Genomic DNA, 12987 nt, shown 5'->3' with positions numbered 1-12987 from the left:
GTGTGAATAAATGTCTACTGTGCTCTTGCGTTAGGATTCCGACAACCCAGACCTGCGTGATCGCGGCTACATCTACTGGCGCCTCCTTTCCACGGACCCCGTCACCGCCAAGGAGGTGGTCTTGTCCGAGAAGCCCCTGATCTCGGAAGAGACCGACCTGATTGAGCCCACTCTGCTGGACGAGCTCATCTGCCACATCGGTTCTCTGGCCTCCGTGTACCACAAGCCGCCCAACGCCTTCGTGGAAGGCAGCCACGGGATCCACCGCAAACACTTGCCTATCCACCACGGAAGGTAGGGATTTGGGGAGCTGCTTTGTGCAGAGCCAGGCCAGTGCTCTGTCTCACTTATCTTACATGGACCGGCGGCAGCTCTCCTAAGGGCTCAGGCAGTCGGAATGCAATCGCCAAGATCCCTCACAGCCACATTCATCCTATGTGAAGTTAATCCTGTGTGAACCTAACCTGAGTCCAGCACACACACCCCACACCCCGTGTGTAGCAGTTGTTTGCCATCATCCTAGTGAGTTCCTGGGCAGGATTTGCTTCTATATACCGTATTGGCCCAAATATAAGCCGCACCCGCAAATAAGCTGCACCTTTAAAATTCAAGGCGGGGGGGGGGGGAGAGAAAAGAAGACAATACCCAAATATAGCCACTCCCTTAAAATTGTGTCTTATGGTGGTGCTGGTGGTCCTAGGAGCTACGCGCTGCCATGGCGCCCCCCATCTTGCCTCACCGGAAGTCCCGTAAAAGCCAGTTTTTGTAGGGTTGTGAATTTAAGCTGCACTTCAACTTTTCACAGTTGGAATTTAGAAAAAAAAGTGTGGCTTATATTCAGGCCAGATGTGGCGCTGTGGGTTAAACCACAGAGCCTAGGACTTGCTGATCAGAAGGTCGGTGGTTTGAAGCCCCGCGACGGGGTGAGCTCCCATTTCTCAGTCCCTTCTCTTGCCAACCTAGCAGTTCGAAAGCACGTCAAAGTGCAAGTAGATAAATAGGTACCGCTCTGGCGGGAAGGTAAACGGCATTTCCGTGTGCTGCTCTGGTTCGCCAGAAGTGGCTTAGTCATGTTGGCCACGTGACCCGGAAGCTGTACGCCGGCTCCCTCGGTCAATAACGTGAGATGAGCACCACAACCCCAGAGTCGGACACTACTGGACCTAATGGTCGGGGGTCCCTTTACCTATGGTAATAAGCAAGTGAATAAAAATAAGCTGGGATGTTGCAGCTCTTACCTTTCCCCTGTGTTCCCCCTGCAAGGCTAATGAGGCATTGCAAAGCTAATTTAGACATCTTGCAGCAGAAGTTCTTCCGCCCCATGTCATCCTTTTCTAAAAAGGCACTAAACTAATACCTCGCTTCACCCCCTTTCCTGTGCAGCACTGATGCAGGCGACAGCCCAATGGGGACCACGACCACCACCAACCTGGAGCAGCCTCAGGTGATCCCCTCCCAAGGCGACCTCCTGGGTGACCTCTTGAACCTTGACCTCGGCCCACCAGTGAACGTGCCCCAGGTGTCTTCCATGCAGATGGGGGCTGTGGATCTTCTCGGAGGAGGGCTGGATAGTCTGGTGAGCAGAACGCTTTTGAACTTTATTTTGCTGGAGGTCAAGTTGCTTTGTCCCTGGAGTCCCCAAGCTCTCAGTCTCTAGGCTAGCTGCATAACTAAAAAATCCAGACTGCTACCTGCTTCCCTTTGTGCTAAGCAGCAGGAAGCAGGGGACGGGGAAGAGGTCCAGGCAGCCGCCACAGAAAGTGGGAGCCATAGGGATCTTCTTTGCCCCATTTCAGATTTCCCCATTTCAGCAAGAACAAAGCTGCCATCTCTCTCTATCCCTGCCCTCCATTTGTGGTGGGGGAGCAGTATCCAGGGTGGACAGCTGCTTAGAGTGGAACTAAATATCACAGCGGTCTTGGGGAACCTGTGGCCCTCCCAGATGTTGCTGGGACCTTGCTTGGCTGGGGCAGGTGGGAGCTGCAGTGTCCTATTCTGGTCTCGTGCAAGAGCCCACAGGGTAAAGGCAGGTCAGCTCCCTCAGCACCACGGAGAGCTCCTCCTGAGCAACTTGCTCCAACAAGGGCCCCTGTTTTCTGGAACAAAAATCTCTTAGGGCAGCTTCACACCATTCATTTAAAGTGCTATAATACGGCTCCAAACAGTCCTGGCTTCCCCCAGAGATTTCTGGGAACTGTCGCTTGTATGAACTTGAATAAATGGGGAATTCTCAGAATGTTGCTGGACTTAAACTCCCATCATCTCCTGCTTGTTGGCCGTGTTGACTGGGGCCAAGAGGAGCCAGAGTGCCAATGCATCTGGAGGACCACAGATTCCCTGGTTCTGAAAAGAATATAATTTTCTGTCTTGCTGGGACCTGAGCTGCCAAAGGCTGTTTCACACTATACTTTTAGAGTACTGCGTTACCACTTTTAAGAAGTCATGGCTTCACCCAAAGAATCCTGGGAGTTGTAGTTGGTTCAGGGTGCTGAGAGTTGTTGGGACGCTCCTTTTCCCACCACAGAGCTACAGTTCCTAGAGTGGCTTAACAATCCCTTTTCCCAGGGAGCTCTGGGAGGGCAACAGGGGTCTCCTAGCAACCTCCAGCCCCCTGAACAGACTCCACTTCCCATAACTGATTAAAGTGGCATCAGAGTGCTGTAAAAGTATCATATGAATGTGTCCTCAGAGAGCCAGCCTTCTGACCTGAGGACAGACACATCTCCCGTTCCTCATGACCTTCTGCACTGTTGGCAAGGTAGGGTGTGGGGCACTTGGTTCCTCTGGCCTAAGGGAAGACACCATGAGGGTCCTGGCTGGACCCTGCAGCTGAGCAAAAGATGCGGAAGATGGAGCATGAGGATGCCATGTCATGCATCTAACTTTTGGACCAGATCTTCTTAGAGAGGAGGAGGAGGAGGAGGGAAACACAGCTCATCCATCTTGCCTTCTTTGTAGCTGTGCAAACTTCAGCCTTGAAGGTTCTACTTCGGTGTGTTGCGTTTGGTTTTTACTAGAACCCCAAGATCCTCCAATCACAGCCAGGTGCTGGAGGTGGCAGCGGTGTAACATACCCTCGGATTTAAAGAACAGGGTGCCTTACTTGAGTGTATGCTCAGTAAAGGGTTTGTTTTCAACACCCAAATTGGGCTCTTGGTTCCCCCCTCAAGCTTTATTCATTTCAACTGCATAATTTAGAAAGCAGAGGGGGGGGTGGAGGGGCAGAGCCTTGTTGTTGTTGCTATTTTTAAACAACGGGGAGTCAGAATCTACCACAGATCTACAGCAAATCGCTCCAAGATCTGCTTTCTGGCCCAACCCCAGTACTAGCATATTCAGTGCTGTTCTCAGAGACAAGGGTGCTGTGGCATAATTATTTATATATATATTCCATTAATAGCACCACCTTTTTCTCCAAGGAGTCCAAGGTGTGGTGTACATGGTTCTCCCCCTCCTCACGTAATCTCCACAGCAGTCCTTTGAGGTAGGCCAGGCTGAGAGGCAGTGAGTGGCCCAAGGTCACCCAGGCTTCCGAACTCTGTAGTGCCAGGAGCCCTTTCCTCCTCCGTTGTTTTCCCAAGAGACCTTATGTGCTCTAGCAGAGGTTTCTGGGAGATACTTGTAGGAGACACGATCTTCTTGCTGTTAATATTTTATTTCTCCTGCCCTGCCCTTCCTCTCACAAGCGCAATAAGAAAGGCACAAGGTTAAAAACAAAGTGGAAAAGTGCAATTCAAAACACAGCGGGCCAGTCTTTTCCCAGGGGCTGTTGACCAAGCGCCTGAGAGCCATCCCCAAAGCTCTCTCTGGCTGTCTGTAGGAGGGAAGGCAAGATCAGCAGCAGAGAGTGAGCCATCCTTCAGGGAAGCTCATCCGCTCTAATGGAGCTCCTCTTGGAGGAGATGGAGGGGGGTCCCCTGGGAAACAGCGGCCAGACAGGCTTAGAAGGAACTGGAGTCTAATCCAGAGTCTAATCCAGAGTGGCAGTTCTCCTAAAAATCATTAAAATTCTGCGCCAGGAGAAGGAGTTCTGTGACCGTGTGTCAGTTATGCAGATTGGGGAAACTTTTTTTTGTGCATAATTTTGCGTTTGCATCTTTTTATACAGGAACGCACGCTGCCTTGCACTGCCTTTGGTTTATGCTAACTTTTGAGAAGGTCGCAGAGCTAGACGGGGCTCAGTTTCCTTCTCCCCCCCCCCCCCCCCCGGGTGTTTTGCCATATGTCAAAAAGCTTCCTGCTTAGGCAGGTATTCAGTGTTTAGCCAATGCATCTTGTTTTTATTATGCTGTGGTTTATTTTTTTGCAAGGAGAGGGGGACATTGCGTTTTATGGTTGGTTTAGTTCAGTGGTTCCCAAAGCAGACAGTGCTGGCTCCCAAGGGTGGGGTGTACTGTGGGGCGGGGGGCTGAAAGTGCAAGTGACTATCAGACTTTGAAAAGCTGGCGTCCCTGGATCAAGTTCATCCATTTTGTTGAATGGATTAAACTTAAATAGTTTTAATCGGATTTTGAAAAAATATGCAATTAATTGTCCCTGCTCTGAATTTTATTGTGTTTATCATCTTCCCTAGTGGGCTGTGCAAATCTCCATTCAGAATAATGTTTTTAACATGGTAGGGTTTGGGCCAGGGGAGGCAGGTTTATGTAACCAAGGCAGCAGTGGCCCCCCAAATTTTGGGAACGACTGGTTTAGTTGGTCTGATAAAAATCTACATCTAATAAATCAGCAAAGTAAAAAGTAAATAAGCAAAATGAAAACCCTTCTGTTCCTTCAAACACTGAAAATCACATTCTGTCCCAGCTCCTTCCAGTTTCTAATACTTATGGAAATGCTGCCAACACATTTTAATGCATATTTTTGCAGCCTTGAGGGCTAGAAACTTGTGCATTAAATGCTTTGTCAGATTTGTTATTGATTTAGTTTCATGATTTTATTAGGTTCTTTGTTGGTTTTGATTGTGATTATTATCGAAACCTGCTCTAGGACGATCTTGGGGAGGGGGAGGAAGGGGATTGTAAATACAACTAATAAGTAAGTGAAAGCCAGTGGCGCTTTCCAGGGTGCTCAAGTTTTAGCGCCCTGTTCCACAACGCACTTTCCCTGCAGAGCCGCAATGTGTGCAGAGCCCTGTTTTCATTCTGAGCTGTGGCCTGGTTGCCTCCCAGCCTGGACTCTGCTCAGGAAATGATTTGTTGCCTCCTGCCACTCAGACTCCGCTTTAAGCTCCGGGGAGAGGAGGCGCTCTGAGGCTTCCTGTCAGCTCTCTCGGCTGCCGATGTGCTGCTTGCGAACAGATGCGCTGCCCTGTCACTCATTAGCCCTTCCATTAAGGGCTCTGCGTCTTCCGGCTGCCCTGGCCCTCCCCGATGGCTGAGCCTTTGAACGGCAGGTCTCCCCGGCGCTTCTCTCTGTTATTAGCTCCACCTTGCTTCTCATCCCGGCTGGGACTTAGAGGCGCCACGTCCCTCACGTAACATTGCAGGATCTTGGCAGCGCCTCAGCGAAAGAGTGCTTGCCTTCTTGTTTGCCTGCCTGCCTCACACATGGCTCTTAGATAGGAATCCAGAGAAAGCAGATGCCCAGCGAAAAACTGGATTAGCGTGGAGGAGAATTTTGCTGGAACGAGTTCCTGGGGCAGCCTGTCTTGTGGGAACGGAGCCGAGAAATGTCCCTTGCTGACTCAAGCACCTGCCGTCATTTCTTTTTGCTGGCATCTGTCTGTCTCAGGAGACAATGGAGAAGTGGATGTGAAGTCAAACTTGTTGGCAGGTTGCAGCGCCTGCTTTGGCTGTAGAGACTGATAAGGGAGAGGCATGTTTTGTTGCAGCTGGCAGACAAAGGTGTCCGGTTGTATTGCTGCAGATGCACTGTGGTGTTTCTTCTCTCTGCGCTCCTCCCAGTGGTCATTCCTCCTCTGTTCACTGCTGTGGATGCATGACCTGACTGCCTGTCTCCAGGCACATCGTTTATTTATTTAGAAAGCTATTATAAACCGCTTCAGGATTTTAAAATCTCTTAAGCAGTGTGCAGTCTTCAAAACAGATGATATTATTAGGGCAGTAAACCAACAGTATGCAATCATTAGAAACAAATGAAAAAGCAGAACGGAACATGTAGCCATATGTGGTGGACATGCAGCTGTGGTTATTAGAATAGCAGAAATACTGAGACATGAAGTTCCCTTAGATCCAGCATTGATATTGCTCCACTATATGTCATTTATCGTCCAGAAAGAACATAAGGAATTTGCATCCTTTTTGTTAGCAGCTGCAAAAATGTTTGTGACTCAGAACTGGGCAGTTACATGACTCCCTTTTGGGGAAGGATGGCTTTAAAAAGTTTGGGATTTACCTAAGAGCGAGAATTGCAAGTGGCTGTAGAAATAGATTCTGGGGAAACAAGTCGTTTAGCAATCCCTCGTCCCAGGAAATTTTGGGGCTGACAACTCTTGGCACCCTGTACAAACTAAAACGTCCATGATTCTTTGGGGGAAGACATGACTTTTGACAGTGGCATAATGGTGCTTTAACATATGGCGTGATTGTCGCCAAAGGAAACTGCTCAACAATATTCCCAGCCACTTCAGCACCATGGACAGCACTTTGCTGTCTTAGACCATTGCAGCCCATAACCAGTCAGCTTCCCCCCCAGCCTGCTGCTCTCGAGGTGTTTGGAACTACAGCTCCCATCTGTGGGACTCTGAATATTTTTGGTGGGCTGGACCAATCCAGTCTTTACGGTGCCTGCCAGTCAAACAGGGCTGAAATTTCTGCCCTCTGGGGCTGGAAGAGGACTCTGAAGCTCAAACACACACACACACACAGAGTCCCAAGAAGCTCACTAGGCCAATGCCCTGTTTAGATGCCATAAGGCTACCTATTGAAACCCCAGACAAGTTTCTTGTAGGGAAACTTGGGTCTCCAGGAATCCCCCTTCCCCTATTTCAGCCAGATCTACAAAGCTTGGGGAAGAGGTGTGTGTGTTTAAAAATTATAATTATTATGTGAATGAACGAGAAGCTGTGATTGTCTGTTTCAAAGTCGGCTTCCCAGCCCCGTGGCTCTTTTTGAGATAATCTTGGCGCAGGAACCGATGAAAGGCAGATAAAAACATCTGGTGCTATTATGCAGAATTATTCACAAGCTGTTTTGACACTGCTTTTATGTAAGAGGCTTGCTGATAAGAAGCTTGCTCGCTGTTTCCACCCTCCCCCTTCCTTGTTTCGCAAGGGAACACTCCTGAAGGCCCCTGGGGGGGGGCACCTCTGACTCCTCCATGGCTGGGAATTAATCTGCCGGGGGCTCCTCTCTTTCCCTTACGAGGGCTGCCTTCTCCGCACAAGGCAAGCCTTCCGTTCTGCCTGCAAATGCAGCAATAAATTGAAACGAGGCAATAGCCCCACACGGTTACTACTGCAAGAGGGAGTCGTAAATGCATAAGTGCTCAGATATTTTCCCCCTCTGGAAATACGACGCTCGGCTGGCTGTAACGAAGGGCTGTAGCTCAGTCGCAGAGAAAATACCTTGCATGAAGTTGGCGGGCCCAGGTTCATTCCAGGAAATTCCCCCTGCCAGAAACAGCCACCCCTGTTGGCGTAGCCAGAGCAGGGAACCCCTTTGGTTCATTGGGCGGCTTTCAGGGAGGTGCAAGGTAATAGTGGGTGGAGCCAGATGCAGAAGTGGGCGGAGCGGCCCATGTGGCCCTTAAGCTGCACTCCAGCTGCACAAAAGCCAGGGATTTTTACACACACATGAATCATCTCAAGCAAGAGACGGGACTACAGTTCACTTTCCAGCCAATCAAAAGCACTTGAGAAGGGGGCAGAGCAAGGGTGGAGAGAAGGGGTGGCCTGGGGAGAGTCCCGAGGGCCAGATAGAGGAAACCAGAGGGCCTGAGTTCTCTGGCCTTTGCTGTATACTGTACTTTGAGGTAGAAGGAGCAGTGGCACCTGACTTAGTACCGTATTGGCCCGAGTATAACCCACACTTCCTCCCCCCCAATTTCGACTGTGAAAATTTAAAGTTTGGCTTAAATTCGCAACCTTACAAAAATTGGCTTTTACAATATCGCTGTAGGATGTGATATCACTTCTACATTTGCCATTTACAGGTGTGAGTGTTTGTGGAATTTTAAGGTAGCAGGTCTTGTCTTTTTTCTCTCTCCCCCCCCCTTGAATTTTAAAGGTGTGGCTTATTTGTGGGTGGGGCTTATATTCGGGCCAATACGATATAAGGCAACTCTGCTCCCCGTCAGCCAGGCCTGACCATATGCTAGGAACTCTGCAAGACACATTTCAGTAGAACAGCATAAGAAGAGCCTGGCTCCTGGATCTAGCCAAGCACCCTTGTTCTGACAGTGGCTAACCAGGTAGAACCATAGAATTGTAGAGTTGGAAGGGACTCAAAGGCTCATCTAGTCCAACCTCCTTCAGTGCAGGAATGTCCCTTGGAATCACGGAAGCGGGACCTGAGCACAACGGCACTCTCCCCTCCTGTGGCTTCCAGCAGCTGGTGTTCAGAAGGGAGCACACTGCCCTCATGCCTAGGAGCAATTGCAACCCATACCTTCCTTGAATTTAGTAAAGTTGCTAACTGAGCCTGAGAGTTTCTTGTGTTGGTCACCTAGCCTTAATTGTAACTTCAGTTGTACTCTATAAAGTCAAAACTGGGTGGATGTGTCGTCTCTGCTGGAAGAATACAAATTCTATGGGTTCAGATGCAGGTGGTTATCTAGGAACGACTTGGACAAATATGGTGACACTTTAAAAAGCTGTAGCTTTGGTACGGCAGATCTCCTGGATGTCCGGAGCATGCCTACGAGATCTCTGTGGCCAGTGCCCACGTTTTGTATTTTCCTTGCTTTTGCCTGGATTCAGCTTTTACTCCTTGCGGACTTTTTGGGGTTTCAGGTTCGTGGCTGTCCTCGCCTTTGCTATATCGATTTTGCTATATCGCCTGCTGGGCGACTAGTCTGCTCACGGTGAAAGGGACGGGGCGTGTGGTGTTGCAGCACTTCTTGGGGTCCTTTGTTTTTCTGGCACCTGACAACCTCGCTGAAATGAACTCTTTCCCCCCCTTTTCTTTCCCCCCTTCTCCCTGATTCTTCCTCTCTTGCAGCTTGGCAGTGACCTTGGCGGGGGAATTGGAGGCAGCCCAGCAGTAAGTCTCCCCCATTCATTTTACCCCCTTGGAACACAATGTTCTGTTCTCTTTTCCTCTCCATCCCCTTCCCACAGGCCCTTTCCAGCACATGCACCAGAGGTGTCCTAAATACTCAGAGGAAGGGCCGTTGCTCGGTGGTGGAGTCTCGCTTTGCATTGCAGGATATCCCAGGTTCAGTCCTCAGCGGCAAGCCCAAGTAGTCTGGGGGAAAAGACCCATCACCATTTTATCCTCTGAGGCAGGCTAGACTGAGAGGCAGTTTCCCTCCAAGGTCACCCAGTGAGTTTCATGGCTGAGTGGGGATTTAAACACTGGTCCTATTCTGACACTCTAACCCAGCCTTTCTCACCCTTGGGTCCCTGGAAGCTGTTGGACTACAACTCCCATCATTCCTAGCCATTATGACCAGTGGTCAGGGATGATGGGAGCTGTAGTTCAAGAACTTCTGGGGGCCCAAGTTTGAGAAAGGCCGCTCTAACCACCACACCATGATGGCTCTTCAAGGGCCAGTTGTTTCTTTCTGAGTTTTGTACCCCCACTTTGCCCTCGGCTTCCTGAATTCTTACAAGCTCCTGATCATTTTAATGTCCTGGGTGCCTTTTTGTGTTGTTGTTTTTTGCAAGTGCTTGAGAATGCAGGAATGGAAATGAGAGCTGATTAGCACCACCTGGGCTAAAGAGCTCCCCTGAGTGTCCCTCGCTCGCCCTCCGCCCTCGGCACCCCCGCGGCCCTCCCCACCCTCCAAAGCCTTTTGAGAAGAAGGGTGGACTCTTAGGCAGGCGGTTTTCAAAGGACGCTCAACCTGCGAAGGTGATGGGGGGGATGATTGCGGGGATTAAATTTGCAGAGCGCATTGGTATGCAAATCCATTATTTGGCACTCTTGATAATTCAACGAGATTCCGGTAAAGAGCTTTGAAATATTCAGGATATAACCCAAGTTTGTGGTTTATTTAATAAAGGCATCCACTGTGTGCAAAACGCTGAGATTCTGTCGTCCCTTTCCTCCTCCGTTTCCTGCTTCCAGGTGGGGCAGACCTTCATTCCATCATCGGTTCCAGCAACCTTCGCCCCGTCTCCGACGCCGGCCGTGGTCAGCAGCGGACTCAACGACCTCTTTGAGCTCTCGTCCGGCATTGGGATGGCACCTGGAGGATACATGGCACCCAAATCGGTACTTGCAGAGAGAGAGAGTGGCTGCAGCATTTCACCTTTCCCAATACAATTTGTCTGGCAGTTTCCGTTTAGTTTACAATAAACTGAGCTTGTTTTCTACTCCCCCTTCCCATTGTTCCACATTTAGTTATTTGGAATCATTTATATACCGCTCACTCTGGAAAATCCCGAAGCATAATACATTAAATCTATACCTACATCACAAATTATCATTAGAGGGGAAAACAGGACAGCCCAGTCTAGAGCAAATGATCAGGGAAAGCCTGAGCAAAAAGGGATTTTTTATTTTTAAACATGGCAGCCCTCTAATCACGCTTCCCTTGTCTGCCAGTTTGGTTCCAAGCTAGATGGTTTAAGCATTAAAATCATAGAAATTGTAGTGTTGGATGGTCTGGTGGTCATCTAGCCCAGTGTTCCCCAACCTTGGGCCTCCAGCTGTTTTTGGACTACAACTCCCATCATCCCTCGCTAGAAAGACCAGTGGTCAAGGATGATGGGAATTGTAGTCCAAAAACAGCTGGAGGCCCAGGGTTGGGGAACACTGATCTAGCCTATCTAGCCTGACCCCCTGCTCAGTGAAGGATCTACAACAGCTACAGTATCCCTGATAGCTCCAGGGAAGGCCATAGCACCACCACCCAAGGCAGCCTATTCAATTGCCCAACAGCCCTCACTGCTAGGAAGCTTCCCCATATGTGTTGCCAAAATCTACTTCCCTGCCATTTCCAGCCACTGGTTCTAATCCTGCCCTCTGGAGCAACAAGAGAGCGAGTCTGCTCCATCTTCTGCACTCTTGATGGCCTCCTCTTGTGCCATCCTGCCCCATTTGCTCAGGTCAGCACGGGAGGAACCCCGCCTCCGGCAATGCATCCCCCCCCCACTCTTAAGGCACCTTGAAAGAGCCTTCTCTGTTGCAACACCCAGGCTGTGGAACTCCCTGCCCCAGGAAATTCATCCAGCAATTCGTATTGGTGCTTTGGCACCTCTCTTAACAATCTTCCTGTTAATGGCAGGAAGTCCTCGGGTTTGAACTCTCTATGCTGGGCTGCCCCATGAAAGTTAGGTTTTTTTTTAAATAAAAAAAACCTGATTCTCTCAACCATCCAGAAATGATTTCATCAGCTATCAGAACCTGATTGCTTTTTAATTGCTGAAGCTAGCCGCCTTTGAAATGGAGAAGGCAGGACGTAAACATCTCTCCAGGCCCAGCTCCATTTGACTCTTGACCACGGTTCCCCCGATAACCTTTCAGGTGTGGCTGCCGGCCGTGAAAGCCAAAGGCCTGGAGATCTCCGGCACCTTCAGTCACCGGCAAGGGCACATCTACATGGAAATGAGCTTCACCAACAAAGCTTTGCAGCACATGACGGACTTTGCCATTCAGTTTAACAAGAACAGGTGAGGCCGCCGAGGGACAGGGGTGGTTGCCCGGAGTCTGTTTGCCTGGTGCTGCTGGAGGGCATTCCTGATAAGGATGACGTCTCCTCCTGGAAGGATCAGACAGGTCCTCTGAAGCCTTTTGCCTCTTCTCCGGGGTGGCGTTAGTCATTCCTTCTCTCCAGGCTGTACCCTGCCTGCATTTGGTGATGGTTGAGTCTTCCCCCCTCCCTGAGAAAACTGGTATTTCTCATGTTTGCTTTGTGCCTCTCCATCAGTTTGGTGATCTTTAAGACTCCAGCCAGATGGGTGGGGTAGAAATAGCAACATTATTAAAATTATTAATACAGGGCAGAACTAATCAACACACACAGTGGGCATGTGGGAAAGCGGCTTGGTTCTGGGAGGAAGTCCGGGACTCAGGGCAGATTACACAGATAAAATAGAACAAGCTAGTCTAGAAAGGACAATGTAATTGAACACTAATAGAATTAAAAGGCTATAACAAGAGATATTAAAAACACAGACAACAACAGTAAAAGCAAGAATAAAAGCAATTACTGGACTAAATGTCTCTAAGCATCCGGAGTTGGCTCTCCTCAGTCTTTTCATGGGAGACAATATTAACTTACAGTTTGAACCTCTAGAAAGTTCTCTTCTGCTAGCAAAGAGGCTCCCCATAACAAGATATAGGAAGAACTCAGAGGGTGCTTCTCTGTGACAAATTTGTACAACAAACTATGGCAAATAGCTCTTATGGGACAATTCAATAATAAAATAAAATGGTCATGAGGCTTGAAGCACAACTGATTGGCACAGTTTTATTATGTACATGGCTAAATGTGAAAATTACATTTTGATTAACATAAATTATATTTTGATATATTTTATATTTTGATGAACATAAAAAATACAGCTACCCCAAATATGCAGTTTTATCTAACTAAACTAATTCAGCCTGTCCTTTGACTTCCTATGCCCAATGAGGGAAAAAGTTAGTCCAGAAATATATGAGACCTTACTGGATAAACCAGTTCTGATTGCCAGTCTTTTATCCGGATTACCTGGCAAGAGGAGGAGTCAGAAGAGGGTAAATTTGTTTTCTCATATCAGAATAGAAAATGTAGTGCAGGAGTACATGTGCCATAGATTTGGGGACTCCCACCTGACGTGGGCCCATGTTGTACAGCTATTTGTGAAACATTAAATCTTGCAAGTGTGAATGCACTGCAAGCTTGTATGTTCTTAATGGGATGGTGTGTGTCTGTGTC

At 48.9% G+C, this 12987-nt stretch overlaps 1 protein-coding gene across 4 annotated transcripts in view; it reads left to right on the top strand.

The window, feature by feature from the left end:
• AP2B1 (adaptor related protein complex 2 subunit beta 1) overlaps positions 1-12987 on the top strand; it is a 59081-nt gene that overhangs the window by 24770 nt on the left and 21324 nt on the right. For 2 of the 4 annotated variants that reach the window (XR_014558333.1, XM_083714436.1), the window contains exons 13-17: positions 35-294; positions 1384-1576; positions 9120-9161; positions 10191-10337; positions 11592-11737. Coding sequence is in view for 2 of the 4 variants with exons in the window: in XM_083714436.1 (XP_083570562.1) it covers positions 35-294; positions 1384-1576; positions 9120-9161; positions 10191-10337; positions 11592-11737 (788 nt within the window). In the remaining 2 variants the exon portion in view is untranslated. The remainder of the gene's footprint in view (positions 1-34; positions 295-1383; positions 1577-9119; positions 9162-10190; positions 10338-11591; positions 11738-12987) is intronic. The other 2 variants (XR_014558332.1, XM_083714437.1) reach the window with 1 other exon arrangement.

This window comes from Podarcis gaigeae (genome assembly GCF_964106915.1).
Source record: "Podarcis gaigeae genome assembly, chromosome: 15".
NCBI classification, from domain to species: domain Eukaryota; kingdom Metazoa; phylum Chordata; class Lepidosauria; order Squamata; family Lacertidae; genus Podarcis; species Podarcis gaigeae.
The sequence above is the reverse complement of the archived record's forward strand: the minus strand, read 5'-3'. Positions and strand labels throughout refer to the sequence as shown.